The following is a 21562-nucleotide window of genomic DNA, read 5'->3' as shown; positions in this document are numbered from 1 at the left end:
CCTCAGCCTCACAGAAGGCCAGTGGAGGCCATTGTTATCCCTCATGCCTCAGAGGTGGCCTGGGGTCCTTCTCAGGTGAAAGATCTGGCTCTCTGTGTTTGTTGCAGCTTGGGCAACAAGCCTGCCTTAGACTCTGCAGCCCTGTTTCTAAGATGGACCTAGGTAGCTTGTCCTGTCTCATCAGTGTTAGGACTGAGGGAGGGGTTGACAGGGGGAGGTTGTTTAGGCATTCACAGGGGCCTGGGCACTTGTCTACAAGGATGGAGGAAAGCCAGGAGGGCCCAGCTTAGGAGAACTGTGGGGCTTGCTGGAGGCAAGGCCTGCAGGGAAAGGGTAGAAATGTCTTAGAACCAGGTAACAGTCAGCTGGGAGAACCCTGGACCTCTTTTGTTTTCCAGTATCTCAACTATGGCTGCATATCACAATCACTCAGAGAGCTTCCAAAAAATACTCCTGTCTGGGCTGGGTAATACCAGCACCTTGGGAGGCTGAAGCCGGTGGATCACTTGAGTCCAGGAGTTTGACACTAGCCTGGGCAACATGATGAAACCCTGTCTCTACAAAAAATATTACTGGGAGTGGTGTTGCACACCTGGGATCCCACCTATTGAGGATGCTGAGGTGGGAAGGTCACCTTTGCCTGGGAGGCAGAGGTTGCATTGAGCCGAGATCACACCATTGCACTCCAACCTGGGTGACAGAGTGAGACTTTGTTTCAAAAAATGAAAAAAAAAAAAAAATACTCCTGTCTGGCTCACATTACGCCCAGAGCAACTAAGTCAGAATCCTTATGGATGGAGCTACACATCTGTAGTTTTTCAAAATAACTCAGGCAATTTTAGTATGCAGCCAGGCTTGAGAACCATCGATTTGGTCCTACTTCATCATTTCACAAATGGGAAAACTGAGGCCTAGAAAGAGAGAAAGGACTTGTCTACTGCTGCATAAAATAGTGGCAGAGAGAGGAACTGGAAACCTGGTTTCCCACCTCCAACTCCAGGGTTCTTCCTACTGAACAATCCTACCAGTAACAATGAATCAAACTTTGAGAGGCAGGACACAGGGCGTGGTGAGGGGAGGAGAGCTGAGGGAACCAGGCCTGCTCTGGCGTGTTAGGGTCTCCAAACTCCAGCCCTGGCAGAAAAGGCTTTCCAATTATGTCCTGTCTTCTGAGCTTAACCACCCTGAACCCTTGAGATGGCAGCGGGAGATGGGTGGGGTGGGAAGCATTGACCTGGCAGTGCCCTCCTTTCCCCACCTCAGTCGGGCCACCGCTGGGTTCAATCAAGTTCTGGCTGCTACAGCCCAGTTGCTATGGGAACTGGGAGGGGAAGGAAGCAGGAAATAACTAGAGGGAACACCAATTAACCCAAAAAGGAAGCTGGGAAGGCTGTCCCATCCCTCATCCCAGCTGGGCTGCAGAGCACTCCTGAAATGGGAGGGGCAAGATGAGAGGGATCACCACCCCTCCTGGGCTCTGCAGTTGCCAGTGTGGGGAGGACCCAGAGAGCCTCACCGTCTGGCTCTCAGGCTTGCAGCCCTGGCCAGGGCATCCTCATCCCTAATTATCCTCTAGAAAGAAGGCTCTTGCACCCCAAAGGGAGGGCTCAGGGCCAGAGGGTTTAGAAAAGTGGAGGCCATCCCAAGCTCCTTGGTTTTGGGGCTGAAAAGCCCTCCAGGGGGGGAGAGCTTCAGTTCCTGCCAACCAAGAAGTAAGCAGTATTCTTCTTAGATTCTAACTTGCTTCCATCCCTGGCACATATTTGCCCATCCAAATCTTCCCTATAGGCTTTCTCTCAGGGCTGCTTGTCTTCCATGTACCCCTGGTGCCCTTGGCCAGCAGCTGGAGCTGCAGCCACAGAACCTGTGGAGGCAAAGCAGCAATGTGAGCTGCACATGGGGATGAAATCCACTGTCTACAGACACCACGGTACACCCTGCCCCCAGATTTTACTCACAGAGAAACTGAGGCCCAAAGAAGAGGGTTGGCTTAGCCAAGTCAGAGGCATGTAAGAAATCAACTATAAACCAGGATTAGAAGGGAGGCAACTTGAGTGCTAACCTGATGTCTCTTTGCACTGCATCCATCAGCACACATAGAAGTGTGTGAGGGATCCCTCCGGTGGGGTCTGAAAAGAGCCAAGTGCTCCTAGTCCTGACTCTGGGCTTTCAAAGAGTTGGATCAGAACAGGGTTAGGTCAAAGTCAGTCTCCTCAACCAGAAGAAGATCATGAACATAAATCTGGGGACAGTAGTTCACTGGGATTGGTAGAATCAGACTGGGATTAGAGGTATTAAAGGGCAAATCCAGGTGGATGATAGGGCTCTACCTAAGTGGCTGTAAAAGTAAGCAACAGCTGTCCTCCTTTTCAGACTGAACAGTCATGAGTCAAAGTGGCCTGACCTGGCCTGAAGGAAAGGCAGGGGAAATGGCTGGAGAGGAGGGTGAGAACCTACAGCCAGTGCAGTTCCAGAAAGCTCTCACACCACCAAGCCTCTTGGGCCATCTGCTCAAAGGCCAGTGGCTGGATGGGCCCAGCCTGGACAGGGTTGGTCCAGTGGAGAAACAGTGTCCCTAATATAGGAGCAGCTCTGAAGGGGCCTAGATGATCCATGCTAATCAGGTGAGCAGACGAGTCAGGTTCATGACTGTTCCAGAATAGAAAGGACCATGATAACCATCACAACACTGCCCTATCTGCTGTTGGAATTTCCACTCCAATATCACTGCCTAGTGCTTATCCAGCTTCTTATTATAAGCCTTGTCACAGCGGGGTCATGCTGTCCTAGAGTAGCCCCTATCTTCAGACAACTCTAGCAGTTACAGAAGTTCTTCCTTCTTTTGAACTAATTCCTCCTTGTGGCTTCACTCATGGCCGTTATTAGCTCTTCCGGTGCCATATGGAACAGCTACCTTCTCATCCCCCATGCCAACCCTGCAGGTATTTGTAGACTTCTCTGAATCTGGTTTTCTCATTATTTGTCCATGCAAACATTCCTTGAACATCTTCTGAGTGCCTGCCACTGTGCTGGGAACTACAGATAATAGAGATGAGTAAGACAAGATTCCTGTCTTCAAGTAACAGGGGAGAAACTATATGAATCAATCATTTTAAGTCACTATGATCGATAGCACAGACAGTCCCCAACTTATGATGGCTCAACTTACACTTTTTCAATTTTACCACAGTGAGAAGGCAGTATGTATTCAGTGGAAATACTTCAAGTACCCATACAGCTATTCTGTTTTTCACTTTCAGTACAGTATTCAATAAATTACATGACATATTCAACACTTTAATATAAAATGCACTTTGTGTTAGATGATTTTGCCTAACTGTAGGCCAATGTAAGTGTTCTGAGCATGTTTGAGGTAGGCTAGGCTAAGCTATGGTAGTTTAGGTGCATTAAATGCATTTTCAACTTATGATATTCTCAACTTACAATGGATTTATCAGGAGCATTTATTGTAAGTCAAGAAGCAACTGTATCTCCTTGGTAGCATTAAGGGTAGAGTGATCAACTGTGTTTTGAGGGCTGAAGGACAGGAAAACATCTCCGTGTGGGAGATGCTTCAGTTAGGAACTGAAAAAAAAAATGAGTAGAAGGTAACTAGGTGGAATATGGAAAGAATAAGTGCACTTTGAACAGAGAAATGAGCAGGCATAAAGGCCTGGAAGTGTGAAATAGTACTAAGTTTAGACACTGTAGGAAGTTTAGCATAGTTACAGGGCACAGAGTGGGACACAATGGGAGATGAGCTTGCAGAGAAGGCCATGACCATGGCTATGATATGCTCTGGAAGCTGACAAGGAACTGGGCTTCATCCTATAGGCAATGGAGAGCCTTTAATAGGTTTTAAATAATTGCTTACTTAAAGGTCGCTTGCCACTCCTATGACTAACTTTTCAGACTTCTGTCTGAAGTCTGGACGATAGAGTATAAGCATCAACTGGAGGCATGGAGATCAGTTATGAGACAATCTCAACAGTCTGAGTGAGAGGGTATGAGGACCCCAAATAAGGCAATAGCAGCAGAATTGAGAAACAGGGAGGAGGGGGTGGATGTGAGAAGAGACGTTAAGGAGGTGGAATTACCAAGATTACTTAAGGATGTGGGAAATGAGAGAGAGGGAAAGATCCAGGATGATGACCAAGCTTCTGGCTTGGGTAGCTAGATGAATAGTAGTTTCATTTATTAAGGCAGAGAAAACAGGAGGCATAGAGTTGCGGGTGAAGAAGATAAGTTCAGTCGGGGTCATGTTAACTTTGAGGTATATGTGAGTCAGCCAGGTGGAAATGTTAAGCAGGCAGTTGGACACAGTAGTCAGCTCAGAAGGAGGGTCTGCATAAAGGTTTGGAAGTCATCAGGGATCAGGGAGTTAGTCATCAGGAACATAGTAGGACTACACTTTCCCACACCCTCTCAAGTTAGGCATGGCCATACAACTTGCTTTGGTCAATGAAGTGTGAGTTGAGGCGACATGAGTCACTTCTGGGGAGAAGCTTTAAGAGCAAATGTATGATTTGCCACATTCTCATCCCTCTGATGCTGACTGTGGAAGCAGTGTTGTGTTGGATCCTCTATCATGCTGGATCTTTGGTGACTAACATGAGCAAGATGTTCCCTGATGATCTGTTTCAGACATGTATCATGGGAAAAAAGTAACCATTTGTTGTGCTAAACCTCAGATATTTGGGGATTGTTTGCTACCAGAGCACAGCCTAGCTCACCCTGACTGCTACAGCAACTGTGGAAGCCCAGAAAGTGGATGGCATTGACTAGTGAGAGTAGATAGAGAGAGAAAGGGATCAACAGTAGATCCCTAGAAACACTAACATTTAAGGGTCAGATGGAGGAAGGGAATCAGATGAAGATGGAGGGGTGGCTCAAGAGATTGGAGGAGAAACAGAAGAGAGGTATTCTGCCAATTACGGGAGAAGAGAATTTCAAACAATAGGTAGTGTCCAGCAAATAAGGATTTAGATGGGAACACACTGGTTTGGGGAATTAAAAGGCAGTCTTATTATGGTGAAAGCAGTTTCATTGGAGTGGTGGAGGCAGAAACCAGCCTGCAGAAAATTGAAAAGGGAATAAAATTGAAGATAGCTATGTGTAGACTACTCTTTCAAGAAACCAAATATCCCCATTTTTTTTTCAACTGTTTCAAAAGATGTGGTTTCCAGTCCTGTCTTAGCCTGGCTGTTCACATTCAGATGAGTCCCTGTATTTCCATGTCTTTGCAACTGCACACAATCCCCGGATAGGGTTTATCAACACAAAGTGAAGTAAAGACATCAGTCCTCCTGTCCTAGAAACTGTTTTTGTTAATGCAGCCTAAGATCACATTTGCTCTTTGGGGGACTGTATCACATTCTGGCAACTCATGGGAAATGAAGAAGAGGAGGCCTGCCTGAGTGTGAGACCAAAGGGATGGTCTATATCAAAGTCTTAACACAGAGCCTTCTGGTAAGATATCTCTATAAATTTAACACTCATGAGACTGTAGATTCACCGAGGACAGATTGTATCTTACTCATCTGCCCACTGTCCTTGGGGTCTCACATGGAGCTGGGTATACAAGTGGAGGAGGTATACATGTGGAGGTACTTGCCAAGTACTTGAAAATCAAACCTCTAGCAACTAGAGCAAGGTGAAGAGCTCCAAGAACAAAAGTGAAAATAATGGGTTATGAAAGTGGTTGAGATTTTATAGCTCTGATAAAGAAATTGGGAATGTATTAGCAAAAAATGAGAAAACTAAGCAAACAGAAAACAAGAGGCAATTATTTACTCTATGCAAACAAGATAACCAAGGAAGGAAAGATAATCACAGTATTCTACATGACTCAGCTGTGAACAGTATTTATAATTCTAGTAATGTAAACATGGAATATTGTTAAAACCAGAAATTCTGATTTGTCAATATTGAGTGTATGAGGGGAGGGAAAGCATGTGTGTATGTTAAGTGTTGCTGGGAGTAAAAGAGCTAAGTCTTCCTCTAATCACATTTTAAAAGTCAACAGATATTTAAAAGAGAAAAATTGGGAAATAGAATATTAACATGGCATTTAGAAATGTGGAGGTAAATATCAGAAGAAAACGGGTAAGAGAGTTGGAAGTATTTAATTCTGAAGAGTTAGGCTCAGGGGTGGAGTAGAGGGCTGTTGTTTTAATGATAAGCATTGAGATATATATATGTCATTTAACAGGTATTTTATATATAGAATTTAAAAGCTTTATGAGCTACAAGGATACATATAAATGAGATACATATACACACAGGTGTATATATGTATATATGTGAATATCTATCTATATCTGTGTGTATGCACAAATATTTAAAACAGAAAAAATAAGAAATAGCAATATTAGCATACCATTTAGAAATATGGAGGTAAATATCAGAACAAACAGACAAAGTGTCTCAAGTGTCTGTGAAGAGTGAGGCTTGGGGGGGTGTGTGTGTATACATATATGTGTGTGTGTGTGTGTGTGTGTGTGTGTGTGTGTGTAGCTTATAGATCCTTTTAAAGTTATGAACATACAGTACTTTGATAAAGTGAATTTTAAATAAAAACAAACTGCTTTGCAGTCACGAACCTCAAAAACAACAAAACAAAATCTCCAAGACTTGATCTGACTAACCTCACCAGACTCAGCCCACACTGCCCTGCTGCAGAGCCCCAGGCCCTGCACTGCCCTGCCCTGGATCATCTATTCCATTATCACTGTCTGGACCATTGTAAGCTTATCAGGCCAACAGAGCTAATGAGGGGTCCCATAGGCACATCGGGGACTAAAATGAGAGGAGGGGAGCTTTGGGAGCTTCTATACACAATGGTTGTGCAGATCACAGTAATTAATATGCCAGTGTGACAGAGGCAGTCATAGGTTCCCTTGAGCTGCACACACTTCCCCTTCCCAGGCACACTCGTTTACCACATATAGTTATACCTGGGCCCAAGCCCAGGAAGCAATCTCCAGCCTTCTGCAGGGATCACCATGAAACCAGGTCCCTGCCCATGCTTTACTTCCTCCTCCAAATGCTGTGCCTTGCCAGAAAGATGAGAGGCTGGAGAGAACAGAGACATGATCAAAGATGACTGTGGGCTGTGCTTGGTCTTTAGTGATGAGGTAAATCAAGGGCTTTGGAGTCTTTCCATCTCCCTCTCTGATTCTTTCCACCCGACTCTTTCCACCCCCATATCTAAGCATGTCCTTGTGCCTTCCCTCACTAGAATCGAATCCCTCCACTTGCCTTCTGGCTCCTCATCCCCTACTCGTAAGTAGCTGACCCCAGTGTTGTCAATCTCAGTTAGGTATTAAGCAGTCATTTGATTAAACACACATAATTGAGAGAATAATAATGGCTACCATTTATTAAGTGCTTACTATATGCCAGGTTCTGTTCTAATCACCTGACCCTGACATTTATTAACTCATTGAAACCTCACAGCCATCCCCTGAAGTAGAGATAGATCTTTACAGATGAGGACAGGGAAGACCAAAGAGTTTAAATAACTTGTGCAAGGTCCACAGCCAATAATAATAACAATGGGAGCTAGCATGTCTTGAGCACTTTCTCACAGACACTGTACTCTTAAGAGATTAGCATGTTTCATGTCACTTAAGCCTCATAATGACCCTATTTCTTAGTTCCGAAGGTGAGAAAAGTGAGGTTCCAATAGAGACTAAAAAAAATGCATTCAAATTCTCAACAGCTATTCTACAGAGATGACAGATTTTGAAATGGAATTTGAAGCCAGGTTTACCTGGACTTCGGTGTCCAAGCTCTTATACGCATATTGCCCTTGGGATGGTCCCTTCAGTTCACTACCACCACTGAAGCCTGTGACTCAAACAAATCTCATTTTGACATAATTTCACACCAAACTAGGGAGAGATTTGTAGGTCTCGATGGGAGGGATGACTCTGTAAAATTAGTCTATGTAATCCATTCTCCATATGAGTGACGTTTTCTTTGTAAGTAGATGTAGGGGAAGAGCATTTGGATACTAGGTGCAACAAATTATCATTTCCATTCCACAATCAAAGTATTCCTTTCTCTCTTTCCTCAACACACACACACACACACACACACACACGCCCACAGACATGCATATGCACACACATACGCACACATGCACACACCCTGGGAGACGGAGGTGTTAAAAAAGAGGAAAACACTGCTTTGCTTCGTCTGTGCCCACCAGCTTCCTACCCAGAGCCCAATGCTCACTATTCCTGTTTTAATCTTTGGCAATTGGTGAAGGGAAGGCAGCTGTCTCCAGAAGAAAGGCTTTCTTGCTTCAGGACATGAGTAGTCCTGTCCCAGGTCCTACCATCTGGGGACTTCTGGAGTAGCCTTGCCCTGGAAGACTCCAATGCCAGAGTCCATTTCTTCAGACAAGTCTCGGGGCAGCTACGTACTCCATTTTCTCCCCAACTCCTTCTCCCCGGCATATTCCACAAATTCTCTTCATCGAGAAGCCTCTGCTCCAGTTAGATAGTTAGTCAGAGTTGGGTTCAGATTCTGGCTCTGCCACCGGCTAGCTGTGTGAATTTGGACAAGTCACCACCTGTAAGGAGATAGGGACTCAGCCACGAATTTTCTGGTGACTGTGAGAAAGGTACTTTTCCTTCCTGGTACTCAGTTAGGATCCAAGAAGTTGATGCCTAGGGAGTGAGGACATACAGTGGGAAGACAGGGTCAAACATCTTTAAACTCAAACAGTCATGCAGTCCAAACCCTAGGTCTGCTTATACTGGTTATAAAACCCTCAGGCACGTTACTGGACTTCCCTGATCCACACTTTCTTCATCTGTATAATGGAGATAATAAAAGTATCTGCCCTTACTTTTCTGTAAATGGTGCCTGTGAAGGAACTAGCACAAAGCTTTACAACTGGTCCTGGGCCTTTACTGCACAAATCTTTACCAATAGTATAATTACACTAGTGAAGACTGGGCAGTACTGTCGTCTGCTGCCATCAAATCTCTGGATCTGACCTGGGTTCATATCCCAGCTCCAACTCTTACTAGCCTGGACGACCTTAAGCTTGCCACTTAACCTCTCTGAGTCTGTCTTCTCCTCTGTAAAATGGGAATACTATATACATGTACTTCATAAGGCAGATGTAAAAATTAAGTAAGATAAAGGACATAAAGTATCCGGGATAGTTCTCTTCCTTTCCATTCCCTCCTTTCAGCATGGTGCAAACAACAAATGAAAAAAATCTGCCACAAATGTGACTGGAAAAAGGTTAATATCATTAATACATATAAAAAGCATATGCAAATCAATAAGAAAAACACAAAACATAAAAAGATAATTCACAAAACAGGCAACACGAACGGCCTATAACCAGAAAAATAAATGTGTGACCTAAGGAATGCAAGTGAAAAGCCAGTGCTGTACCATTTTTCAACTACCAGATTAGTAAAGCTTTTAAAGACACGATAGCCAACACTGGAAAAGTGTGCTGCATTAGTCTAACACTTTTGGTGAGAGTATAAACTGGAATAACCTAGTAATCTGAAAGAAAGTTTGTAATGTATGTTAACAGCCTCAAAAAGGTTAATACTCTTTGATTCTGTAAGTCTAGCTCTGAAACTTCATCTTACAGAATTAATGTCTATGCTCCCATTTGTATGCAAAATTAAAGAAAAAAGTAATTTTGTGTGTAGATGTTTATGGAAGCCTGGACAGAGGGGCGGAAGAACACACTCCATATTGTTAACATCAACGACCTCAGGGTAGTGAATTGGGAGGGGAGCTAATAGGAGGATCATTAATGTTTTCTTCATAAACCTCTGTATTGTTAGATTTGGTACAATAAGCATACATTATTTTGTGATTTTAAAAGTTCAGCAAAGTATAGAAATAAGAAAAAATGACTGAGATAGCATTTATTAGCAAAATAGAGTCAGTTCTGAAACATATTTATGAACAAAGATTATCATCACAGCATTATTTATAATAGTAAAATGTTGGAAGTAACATAAATATCAATAGGGGACTAGTTAAGTAAATTACATTACATTCACATGATGGAATATTGTACACTCATCAAAATGATGTTTATGAATATTTAATTACATGAAAAGATAGTGTAACAAATTTAAAAGAGCAGGGTAAAAAATAGTAAGATTTCAACTACATAAAAGTATATAGTCACCCATATCAAGATGGTTATTATAGAAAACACTTCAGAAAATAACAGCTGTTGACAGGATGTGGAGAAACTGGAACTCTTGTGTATTGCTGGTAAATATGTAAAATGGTGCAGAATGTATAACATAAAATGTTATATAATGTAAAATGGTACAGCTATTGTGGAAGACAGGATGGCAGTTCCTCAGAAAGTTAAACATAGAATTGCAAAATGCAATTCTGCTCCTAGGTATTAATATAAACCCAAAAGAAATGAAAGCAGGGACTCAAAGGATACCTGTACACCAATGTTCATAGCAGCATTATTTATAATAGCCCAAAACTGGAAATAACCAAAATGCCCACCAACAAATGAATGGATAAACAAACTGCAGCATAGACATATAATGGACTATTACTCAACCATAGAAAGGAATGAAGTACTGATGCATACTGTAACATGGATGAACCTTGAACACATCATGCTAAATAAAATAAGCTGGACACAAAAAGACAAATAGTGTATCACTCCACTTATATTAAGTACCTACTCAAATTCCTAGAGACAGAAAGTAGAATAATGGTTACCAGGAGCCGGAAGGAAGAATGAGGAGTTACTGAGTTTTTTTGTGTTTGTGTTTTTTTTTGAGATAGAGTTTCACTCTGTCACCCAGGCTGGAGTGTAGGGGCAGGATCTCGGCTCACGGCAACCTCCGTCTCCCGGGTTCAAGCCATTCTCATGTCTCAGCCTCCCGAGTAGTTGGGATTACAGGTGCACACCACCACGCCTGACTAAGTTTTCTATTTTTACTAGAGCTGGGGTTTTGCCATGTTGGCCAGGCTGGTCTCGAACTCCTGACCTCAGGTGATCTGCTCAGCTTGGCCTCCCAAAGTGCTGAGATTACAGGCATGAGCCATCATGCCTAGACAGCAGTTATTGTTCAGTGGGCACAGAGTTTCTGTTTGGGAGGATAAAAACGTTTTAGAAATGGATGATGGTGACGGTGTACAATACTGCAAATGTGCCTAATTCCACTGAATTGTACACTTAAAAATGGTTGAAATGGCCAATTTTATGTTATGTATATTTTACCACAGTTAAAAAAAAAAGAACACTTAAGTGCTCTGAGACTTTTTTTCTTTCACTTTCCAAAATTTCTCAAAGACTTTTTTGGTTAACTGGAAAAAAGTATATTATTAGAAGATTCTGAGACTATAATAATTCTGAGGGATTACCTTGGTTGGAAGTTTTAATGAGTACAACACTACACAGACAAGTTCACCTTTTACAGATCAGCCAGATAGCCATGCTATCTTCTTAAAACCAAATAAGACAGAGAACATTGGTAACACCCACCACCATCAAATGTCCCTTTTCCAGTAGAACCTGATGGGTTGGCACTTCCTTCAATCCCCAAGAACAGACTAGGTGTTCGAGGTTAGGGGCTCACCAAAACCCTTGTATGGGAACTGGGGATCAAAAGCCCAAGCCAGACCTCAGCGGACTCTGGAGCAACAAAGTCTTACTGCAGTCGTTTTCCCTTCCAGCTCTACCAGCATGTGCAAGGATATGGAGAAACTGCACATGCTAAAGTGCAGTGGATGTGGAGGCCAGGGTCTCAGGCCTGCGTTTGGCCTGCTTAGGGACTAACTTAGGTTAATGTTCTGCACCTTCTCCCTTCTTGCTCTGTTTGATCCCTCCAGCAGACTGGGGCTGAGAATATAATAGAGATACCTTCCCTCCAGGGGAGAGGAGCCCTCTGTCTCATTTGAAGTTCCTTCCTCACACCCATTCTCTTGTTGCTATTCCAGGAGGGTACCAGTGATTGTCACTGGGTCCAAGGACGAGAGACTGGGATATTGAACATAGAGGGTGTTGGTGGGTCCTCATTTTGAATCTGTGCCACTCCAGGGTACCTCTAAGCTGCCAATAGCCTCCCTTCTAGTCAGCCCAGCTTCTCAGCCCAGCCCCTCAGTAGCCAGTTGGGCACTACTTCTGACAGCTGGAGGAGATGATTGGCATTTACTTCATGCATCTATGCATTGGAGAAAGAACAGACAGACCTACGTTTGTATGCCAGCTCTTTTGCTATGTGGCCTGGGTAGGTCATTTCACCTCATTGAGCCTCAGTTGTCTCATTTGTAAAATGGGGATCATGATAGTGCCTGCCTGCTGGGATGATTGCCAGGATTAAATGAGTTCATGAACATATATAAAGCCCCTGGCATCTCCTAGGCACTCAAAGGCTCACAATTTTCTTCTTTCCTTCCCCTTTCTTAGCTCTTTCATCTTTGCAGCCAGTTGGACTCATCTTCTGGCCCATAGACTTGTGGCTCAGGTTCCAGCTCCTTTCTCCAGAAAGCATTCGAGCAGAAGCTTTGGCCCTGCCAGTCTCTGTCACTCCGTAGTAACTCCTTTCCTCTCCAGAGCCAGCTGCAGCTTGTCTGGTGCCCTTGCTCTCCCCTCTAAGCACCTAACTGGCTCACAGTTTTAAAAATTCAGGCTCTTCTGAACCCACTCTTCTGCCCAGGGAGAAAAGGCTGCTCCAGCATCCCTAGCCTCTTGCACACACTCTGGTCTGTGTGCCTGTAATCACAGAAAATGCAAACATACCCATGCCCCAGAGACCTACCAGGCGAGCATCGGAGAATGGTACTTACAGGAGTCCAGATTTGTCCAGACCCCCAGAAGCAGGGGCCACCTGTGGCTTTCAGCTAACACTAGCAGCTGGAATCCACATGTGGCTGACAAATGAGCTGGGGAGGGCAGGTCTGATGCCCAGTCTGCATGGGCACACAGTAGGTAAATAGCCTCAGAGGGTGGGGGCACAGAATAACTGCCCCAAAGGAGTTTTTCTAGGACAAACTCCTGCCTCTGAGCGTGAGGTGTCAGCCTATGTCCCCACCCACATGTAGAAGAGTGGGTATACCCTTTCCTTAGAGTACTGACATTTCCAGAGGGGGCGAGCATGCACCCGCATGGCTTAGAAGCACCCTCTCATGCTTACGATGCATTCGGAGATTCTTGATCCTCCTTTTATCTTGGTTCTACCACTGTCTTCCCTTTCCTCACTCCCACCTTCACCATGTTCAGCAGACTCTTCCAGCCAGACCATGATATTGGGTAGAAGGCTGCTAGGCTCCCTTTCTCCACCTAACTCCCCCAACCCCCACCTTCAGGAGATACCAGTGTATCCTTCCTGGAGGTTCCCGTTGCTATGGTGACTGTAGTAGTCAGGCACCAGCCTTCGGGAAGGATGGGAAGTAGCCATGAAGAAGACTGGGGGATGTGTGTCTGTGTGAATGTGTGTCTGTGTGTGCATGCACACATGCACATGTCTACCCTGAATTAAGTAAGGAGAGAAGGGAGGTGGGAGAAAGATAGCAGAGAGGGAGAGGGGGAGGCAGGAGGAAAGAGGGCAGAAGAGAGGACCAGAAGATGAAAGGGAGGAAGAAAAGGGATGGGAAGAGGGGAGGTGACGTGTTAGTGGGGTGTGAGTGATGCAAGGCACAAGGGGCATGCAAGCCAGAAGAGGGTGTGGGATCTTGGAGTAAAGGTTTGGAGGGGTGTCAGGTGGGAGATGGGAATAGGGGGAGTAATGTGGAATGTGAGGGGCTGAATGTTGAGAGGAGAGAGGTGGGGAGTGAGGTCCAGGGTTGGTGTGGAAGGGGTTGGAGGTAAGAGTCAGGAGGGGCAGGGGTTGGAGGAGTGAAGGTAGAGGGATAAGGGTTAGAGCAGGCGTCCCCAAACTTTTTACAGAGGGGGCCGGTTCACTGTCCCTCAGACCGTTGGAGGGCCGCCACATACTGTGCTCCTCTCACTGACCACCAATGAAAGAGGTGCCCCTTCCTGAAGTGCGGCGGGAGGTGGGGGGGAAATGGCCTCAGGTGGCCACATGCGGCCCCCGGGCCGTAGTTTGGGGATGCTTGGGTTAGAGAGTAAGGTGTGGGTGTGGCTTGGGAAGAGCCTAGAGTGATAAGTAGAATATTGGGAAGGTTGTGGGGTCACTGGCAAGTGGATAGGCATGTCGGGTGTAAGCTAAGATGTGGGAGGAACATGGGGTTGGAGTGGGGACGGGTCAGGGTAGGGGAGAGAGGTCTGGAGAGGTGTGAACAACATGAGGCCACTTTCCCACTCCTAGTATTAATTCACTGTGTCCTTGTCCTAGCTATAAACATCGCCTCCTCTCTGTCCCTGCTCCAAGATTCCTGGTTCCTGCTCCTTCCCAGAACCTCATGCTTACATTCCTTAGTGATGAGATGAGCTTCTGTGGATCTGGAGGCCTGTCCCCAAGGACAGGCTTTGCCATGGCTCCCAGGAGGCTGCTTATTGACTGCGTGCCCCTTCCTTCACCCCCAAACAGGGACTAGGGCAACTCTCTGGCCCCAAGAGCCCTGGATCAGGGAGGCTGCCTGTGGGGCACTGCTCACTGACTGCAAGCCTGTGTGCTGATAACAGAGATCACTGGCCAACTTAGGTCTCCTGTCCTTTACCCAGTGTCCTGACCTCCCTGCTCTCAGCACCCCTCATACCCAGTGTTAGCAAGGAGTCCTACTTGGCAGGAAAGCTGTGGCAGGTAGGAGGAGAGAGGAAGTCAGTGGGGCAGAAACAGCTGCCAGCCAGAGTGGAGGAAGAGCAGGGCCCCAGCGGGTACGGGCAGAAGGCAAGGCGCTGGCTCTGGCAGCCCCCCATCCTCTCTCTTTGTGTCGGTGTTAGGACCAACCTCCTTCCCTAGCCCTCCCCATCCAGTGCTTCTGTTCAAGGAGTAAGCTTTGCTTACAGGCCTAAAATCCAGGCTGAAATAGACCTCAAATGTCAACTGGTCCAACTCTGCTCATAATCTGGTGTTAGAGTTGCCTCCATGGCATTTTCCCCAGGGGTCCACCTGTATCGGGCCAAATACTTCCTGGGAGCAGGAGCTCACTTCTTCCTAAGGCAGTCTGTTCCTTCTTTGAAAGGAGGAAACTGAGCAACTCTGATACGGCAGTTCTAGGTACTGCACAGACTTTTCTCATTAATGACAACCTCACAGGGCTGTTACAATGAATTAGCTCCATTTTATAGGTAAGAAAGGTGAGGCTCAGAGAGTTGAGGTCCTTAGCTCAAGGTTACACAGGTAATAAATAAAGGAGCTAGGGTTGAACCTAGGACTTTCTAACTACAAAAGCCCTTTGGAGCCATGCAGGTCATGCTTCTTCTTTTATACCATGTCAACTCTTCTGAGGTGTGAAGTCAGACAGCATATCTGTCCAAGTCTCCTGTTCGCTAGGTGGAACGGCTCCTTCAACTCTATCCAGAAGAACATAGATTCCTGCCTCCTTCTCGGCCCAGTGTAAGACCCAAAACCAGACATACTCTCTGCCAGGTGGGTTTGGGTCAGTCTGGAATACAGCAGAACTATCACATCCTTCCCTGGCACTCACCTTTACTAATGTAACCCTATGGCTAGTGAGAGAGCTAAGAACTGTCCCTCCCTTGGGCCTCTATTCTCTCTTAAATCAATAGCTATGAGAGAAGAAGCCAGAATTTTGCCCCCATCTCCATCACTACTCCCATTCTGAATGTTCTGAAGAGAGATCAGGAAAGAGACAGGGGTGGGGGAAGAGGCAATCAGAAAGGCAGGAGCATGGCAGAACTGGGAGGATGGAGAGCCATAAAGGAGTGAGGTGGTTGTCCAGTAACCCTAGTTAGGGCCAAGGGAGTGGGGTGGGGGTTGGGGAAAATAGGGCTTGGGGGATGTACAGGAAGATAAGAGAGGTGAGGCAGGACCCCAGGAGTTTGGAGAGGCCAGGGTGGGGAAGGGCATCGGCCTGCCTAAGTTAACATTGCCCTGCTGTGCAACAGGAAGTCAGTCGCACATTAAGAAAATGTTGCAGCTGGTACTAAATTGGGAGGTGTCACAGGCAGCAGTGAGGACAGGTATGATTCGTGGGGCCCTGTGTGGCCTGAAGCAGGGGCACATATTGCAAAGACAGAGAACAGGGTTTCTGGGGCCACCCAGGGACGAGCTAACTGATGCACTCAGGACAGGGCCCTGGGGACAGGGGGTTACCTGGCTCTGGAACAGGGGCTCCCAACTTGGTTTCCAGAAGTAGAGAAAGCCTCTTCATCTTGACCTGGGGCTGTGGGTTCTATACTTGGAAGAAGCTCTGAGGGTGGGGCATCATCTCCCAGGGATCCCATTTGGGATGGGGACTGGACAGGAGGGTTTGAAGCCCAAGAACGTGCTTGGGAAAAGTCAAGGAAGGCCTGCCAGGGAGGTGGGGTGAGGGACTGAGGAGAGAGGAGCCTACAGGAAGGAGGGTAGCAGGGCTGTCTTTTCCCTTAGTGCTCATCATACAGCTGGATTCAAGAGCCAGTTGGGTCTGGCCTCACTTGAGGGAAAGAGCATTGGAAGATGGGTGGGAAAGGCCAGAAGAGAGCCGTGGACCTGGCACTGCCCTTCTGCAAGCACGGCAGGCAGCGAGAGAGCAGGCAGAGTGTGCTGGTTTGCTGGAGAGAGACTGACAAGAAGACAAAGGAAAGGAGGGAGGGCCATCAGGAACTTGATGGAAGGCCATGGCAAAAGCATGACCTTGGCACCAAAACACGTGGACTGGAGTCCTGGCACTCCTACTCATTAGCTGAGTGACCTTAGGGCAACCCGTCTAATCCCTTGCACCCGAGTTTCCTCATCTGTAAAATGGGTGCAATGGTGCTAGTATCAGCAACCTCCTTGATCTCATAACATATATGAGAGGGGCAGAAAACCCTAAGCATTACATTAATGTCAGATGTTATATTCTCATTACAAAATGCTATCAGCACTGTCTTCCCACAAAAGACCCAGGATGTGGCAGAGCAAGGATGATGATCCCTGTTTCACAAATGAGGAAATGAAAGCTTGCAGAGGTGAAGTGACTTGCCCAAGGTCACACCACTAACAAGAGATAGAGGTGATAAGGCCTCCCAAATCAGAGAGATCAGATGTCTTTCTCCTACGTCACATTGCTTCGTAAAAACAATCAACATGAGAGATTTGTATTTACTTCGGGTCCAGACAGAAATTGGAGTCAACCACAGCACGGAGAAAACCCCATGGGGAAGTTGTGGTATGCCTCTCATTCATACTGGCGATTGAGGGAAAAACAAAACGAAACAAAACATGGGCCATGGGATTGAAGGGAGGGCCACAAGACAGACATCCTTGATTCCATCTGCTTGTGGACCTTGTCTCTCTGCTCCCACTGAGTGTATGTGTCCGTGGCTGACATAGAGGATATGTGTCTCTATCTCTATATGATAAAATGTGTCCTTCTTCATGTGACAGTACTTCTGCCTACGTCTCTGACACCATGGGGAGATGTGCGTGTGTGTGATATGGCATCTGCTTCTAGCACACTGTTTGTGGGTGTGACGACCTCTCTGCATGTCTGTGTGACTTTGCCTGGGGTGGTGGTGATGTTGTATGGCAGTGTGTGCATGTCTATCTGTCTGTACACCTTTAAGAAATGGAATATCTCATTTGGTAGTGCGAGTGAGGCAGTGAGTCAGCTGAGGCTGAGGGAGGCGGGAGGGAGACTGCTAGGTTACGAGAGCAGGAAAAAGGAGAAGGAGAAAGTGAAGTCAGGAGCAAGGAACTACCCCTTTCCTCCCCAACCCTCTGTCCCCAATCCCTATGGAACCTGCCAAAAGCATGGAAGCCCTGCAGAAGTCCACAAGGGCCATGCTAGATAGAAAAGGGCACTTTCTGCCCCTCCCCAAAGTCTTGGAGGGAGATGAGCTAGGCTAGAAAGCAACTGTCTCACTTTCCAGCTCTTGGCCCCAGCTCGAGTATGTGAGGCCACTACCCCTCCCAGTCTCCTTGTCATTTGACCCTTTGACCTTGCTGTTCTCTTTCCTCCCAAAGGCTGGTCACCTGGCCAGGCTGGGCGAGCAGAGCAGTAGCATCAGGTCCCAAATGTTTGCATCCCTCACCTACCTAACTGTCCAGAACAAGCCCGCTGAGGGTCAAGAAGTTTCCCAACACTCAGCTCTTCCCTAGGCAGGCCCGTTCTGCAGCTGCCTCGCCTCTCCTCTAGATGCCTATTCCCAGCAGCCAGAAAGGCAGTTTTCCCTCCACTGTCACACTCAGGTGCTGCGAAGGCACTGGGAGTTTTGAATGAGAATGCATCAACCTTCAGTGGCCTTCCCACCAGTCGCTGTTCCCTGTTCTCAGCTCCTTCCTTTATCAGGGGAGAAGAGCCTGCAGGTGCCTTCCTTGGGAGAAGACAGGCATCTCCTGGGCTCCACCTGCCTCAGCTCTGGCCAGCTACCTCAGGTCACATAAGGTCAAGAGTGTGGTGTGTCCCACCACCGGGAGTGCTCCTCCTCTTACCCACTGGCAGAAGCCAAAGGGTGAGTTTGGTTGCCAAATATTCCTCCTCCCATCTTCGGCCTTCCTCCTGCACCAGCCGGTCCCAGGACTTTCAATTCCAGCCTCGGAAAGGAGGCGGGCATGGCTGACTAAGGATGGAGGCTGGAAGAGCACAATCCTTCCTGCCATCCCATTGTCAGCCTAGGGCCCGTGGCCCCTCCCCCCTCGTGAGGGGGCGGGATGCCGGGAAGCCCCAGGCCTAAGGTGCCCAAATCCGGAATTAATTAAAGTTGGCCAGGTGGTTACCTGACCTGAATCCCTGAGGCTCCTTCACTAGGGAGGGTCCCAGCGTGGCACTGGTAGTGCTGCACTGGGCACGGTGGGAGTGGTGGTGTAGATGGAAAGGGAGACTTCCTTTTTTCTCCCAGTCCCACTGCCGCCGCTGCCGCTGCCGCTGCCCAAGCAGCCGTGGTGGCTGCGGACGCCAGTCCTTACCTTACAGCCTTTCGTGCAGGACCGGATTGAGTACTCTTCCGCCTGTAAGTATTTATGCAGCACGAGGTCGAACTCATCATATTTTTCCTGAGCATGTCGGTCCAGCCGCTGATACGCCTCGATACAGTTGCTACACGCCTCCCAGGTCCCGGAGCCCGGGCTGGCCACCACGGCCAGCAGGTCCCCGAGCAGGGTATCCAGACTACAGTCCAGGCTGTCAGGGCGGTCCATGCCCAGCAGCAAGTCCCAGACCGTGTAGGTGTCGCAAAAGGAGAGAGTGAAGTTCCGAAAGTGGCCTTTGAGCAAGTTTTTTTTGGCGGAGGGGAACTCGGCCGGGGCACGGGAAGGGGAGTCAGGGGGCCGCAGAGGCGGGGCCGGGGTAGTGGGTTCGAAAAGTCTCTGCAAAGATTGCAATTTGGTGCATGCTGCGTCCAGCCCCGTGGGCTCTGGGACGCCGCCGCAGACCGGCCGGGAGCCGGCGGCGGGGGCGGCTTTGGTCAGGTTGCTGTATCTGGGGCCGCAGGTGCCCGGGGGCGCGCCGGGCTCGCCGGGCGGCGGCGGTGGCAGCGGCAGCATCGCGCGAGGAGGCACCCGCTGCCGCTCCCGGCCGGCCCCCCAGGGCGGCCGCATGGCACTGCTCAGCTCCCTGGCCCGGGGCCGGGCCCCCGCGCACAGCCACAGATGGTCAGCGAGCAGCACGGTGAAGAAGAGCAGGGACGCCAGGGACAGTCGCCATCGCTGCGCCCGCTCCGAGTCGGCGCAAGGTTTGTCACTCGGCCTGGGAGCCCAGCAGCAGCAGCAGCAGCAGATAGTCAGCGCGGCGGCGTCTTTCCCGGGCCACATCCAAGCGCCCCTGAACATATTTCAGGGGGGTCCGGGCTGGAGGGAGCAGGCAGGCGCGAGGCCGGACGGCCGTCTCGGGTGGGCGGGCTGCGCGCCGTTCCGCGCTCCTCGGCGCCGTCCAGGCTCTACCTCGGGGGCTGCATGGTAAGGCGGGCAGGCCGGCCGGCCGGGGAGCCCGCTCAGGCCGGAGTCGCGGGGCGCTCTTGTGCAGTCTCCACGCCGGTCCCGCGCTCCCTCGCTCTTAGCCCGGGCGCCGCCGCCCGGCCCGCTAGGCGCTGCCCAGCGTCCCGGCGGGGGGCGGTGCAGGGCACTGGGGCGGTGGCGGCTGCGGCGGCGGCGCCGCACTCCTCATAGTGTCGGGCCCCTCAGCTGTCCTCCGCTTCGCGCCACTTCACTCCGCGCGGGCAGCCGCCGGGCTCGCACTCCAAACCGGCCGTCTCGGTTCGGCGCAGCTCTGCACCCCTCAGCGCCGCCGCGCGGGCCCCGCCGCCGCGCTCCGCTCCGCTCCGCTCCCTTCGCCCAGCGCCGCTCCGCTCCCGCCCGTCCGCCCGCTGCCCGCTCCTCGCCGTTCCCTGCCTCGCTCGCACCCTCTTAGGCCGGCCGGCCGGTCCGCTGCCGGGCCCTTCGGTCTTCGCTGGCGCTCCGGGTGTTCGCCGGGGCCAGTCCTGGGCTGGCTCCGCTCTGGCTCAGCACCCGCTGCTCCTGGAGTTCCGGCTCGGGCGGGCCACCTGGCTCCCGGCAGCGCCACAGGCGCCGGACGCGGACACCGGGCTTTACTTAGTGCGCCTCTAGCTTCCGCCTCTCGTTCGCACCGCTGTGGCGGCAGCCTAGCGGCACGGCCCCTTGGCTCCCGCTGGCCATGCCCCCTCAGTCTGTCGCCATCTTCCGCTGTGCGGAGAACACCTTGAGAGCCCGTGTGCAAGTGTGTTTGGGGGGGAGCGGGGCGGAGAAAGAGGCACCGAGAGGAGGAGGGAGCGGGACTGGGGCCCCGACTGCGCCTGCGCCTCAGGACTTCCCCCCCACCCCACCCAGCCCCAGCCCCCGCTGGCCGCAGCCGGTGCTGTTTGGGGATGTTTCCAGTCCACCCCCAACTCCATTCACTTCAGCGCCTCCGTTCATCCGCCCGCCGCCCGCGTGCACACGCCGCACGCTAAGTCCAGGGCCCCGGCGCTCCCCCTCCCCCACTAACCGGGGCGCCCACCTTCCTCCCCAAGGCCATCCCTCACTCCCCCGAGGGCTAGGGACTTCTGAGGGTGATTCTTGGAGGCAGGGGGCAGGAGGAATTTTGTAGCTGCTCGCTGCTTCTCTGGGTAGCCTCCGCCGTCCCCGTGACTGGGAGACGCTCGAGCTGGCTGCGGATCGGACCAGTCCGGTGTCTCTAACTCCATCGTCGCCCTCACCGTCCGGCCCGAGGACAAGTCGGCCCTTGGTGCTGAAGGACAGCTCCCAGCTTAGCTGCTGAAGAGGACTGAGTTTGGAGAGCGTCCAGGAGTGGGCAAGGCAGTGGGCTAAGATAGTAGTGGTGGGGTGTCGGTGTTTGCCCTTAGGAATATTTCCAGCAGCCTCCACCCCCACCCCGCCCCAGCACCAGCCCCCGTCCTAGCTTTTTGGCTCCCCCTACAGGCTGCTGAGGATAGGTGATGGAGAGTTAGAGAAGCTGCGCCGCCGAGGTGGAACCATGTGCTTGGGGCCCTCATAGAGTCACATGGCACTAGGAACTCAGATGTACAAAC

At 49.5% G+C, this 21562-nt stretch overlaps 1 protein-coding gene across 1 annotated transcript in view; it reads right to left on the bottom strand.

The window, feature by feature from the left end:
* NALF2 (NALCN channel auxiliary factor 2) overlaps positions 1-20813 on the bottom strand; it is a 28428-nt gene extending 7615 nt beyond the window's left edge. Inside the window, exon 1 of the mRNA XM_039475462.2 lies at positions 18987-20813. Within this exon, the coding sequence (XP_039331396.1) occupies positions 18987-19847 (861 nt within the window). The 5' untranslated portion in view covers positions 19848-20813. The remainder of the gene's footprint in view (positions 1-18986) is intronic.
* Between the last annotated feature and the right edge of the window lie 749 nt (positions 20814-21562).

Source organism: Saimiri boliviensis, chromosome X, assembly GCF_048565385.1.
Source record: "Saimiri boliviensis isolate mSaiBol1 chromosome X, mSaiBol1.pri, whole genome shotgun sequence".
NCBI lineage: Eukaryota > Metazoa > Chordata > Mammalia > Primates > Cebidae > Saimiri > Saimiri boliviensis.
The sequence above is the reverse complement of the archived record's forward strand: the minus strand, read 5'-3'. Positions and strand labels throughout refer to the sequence as shown.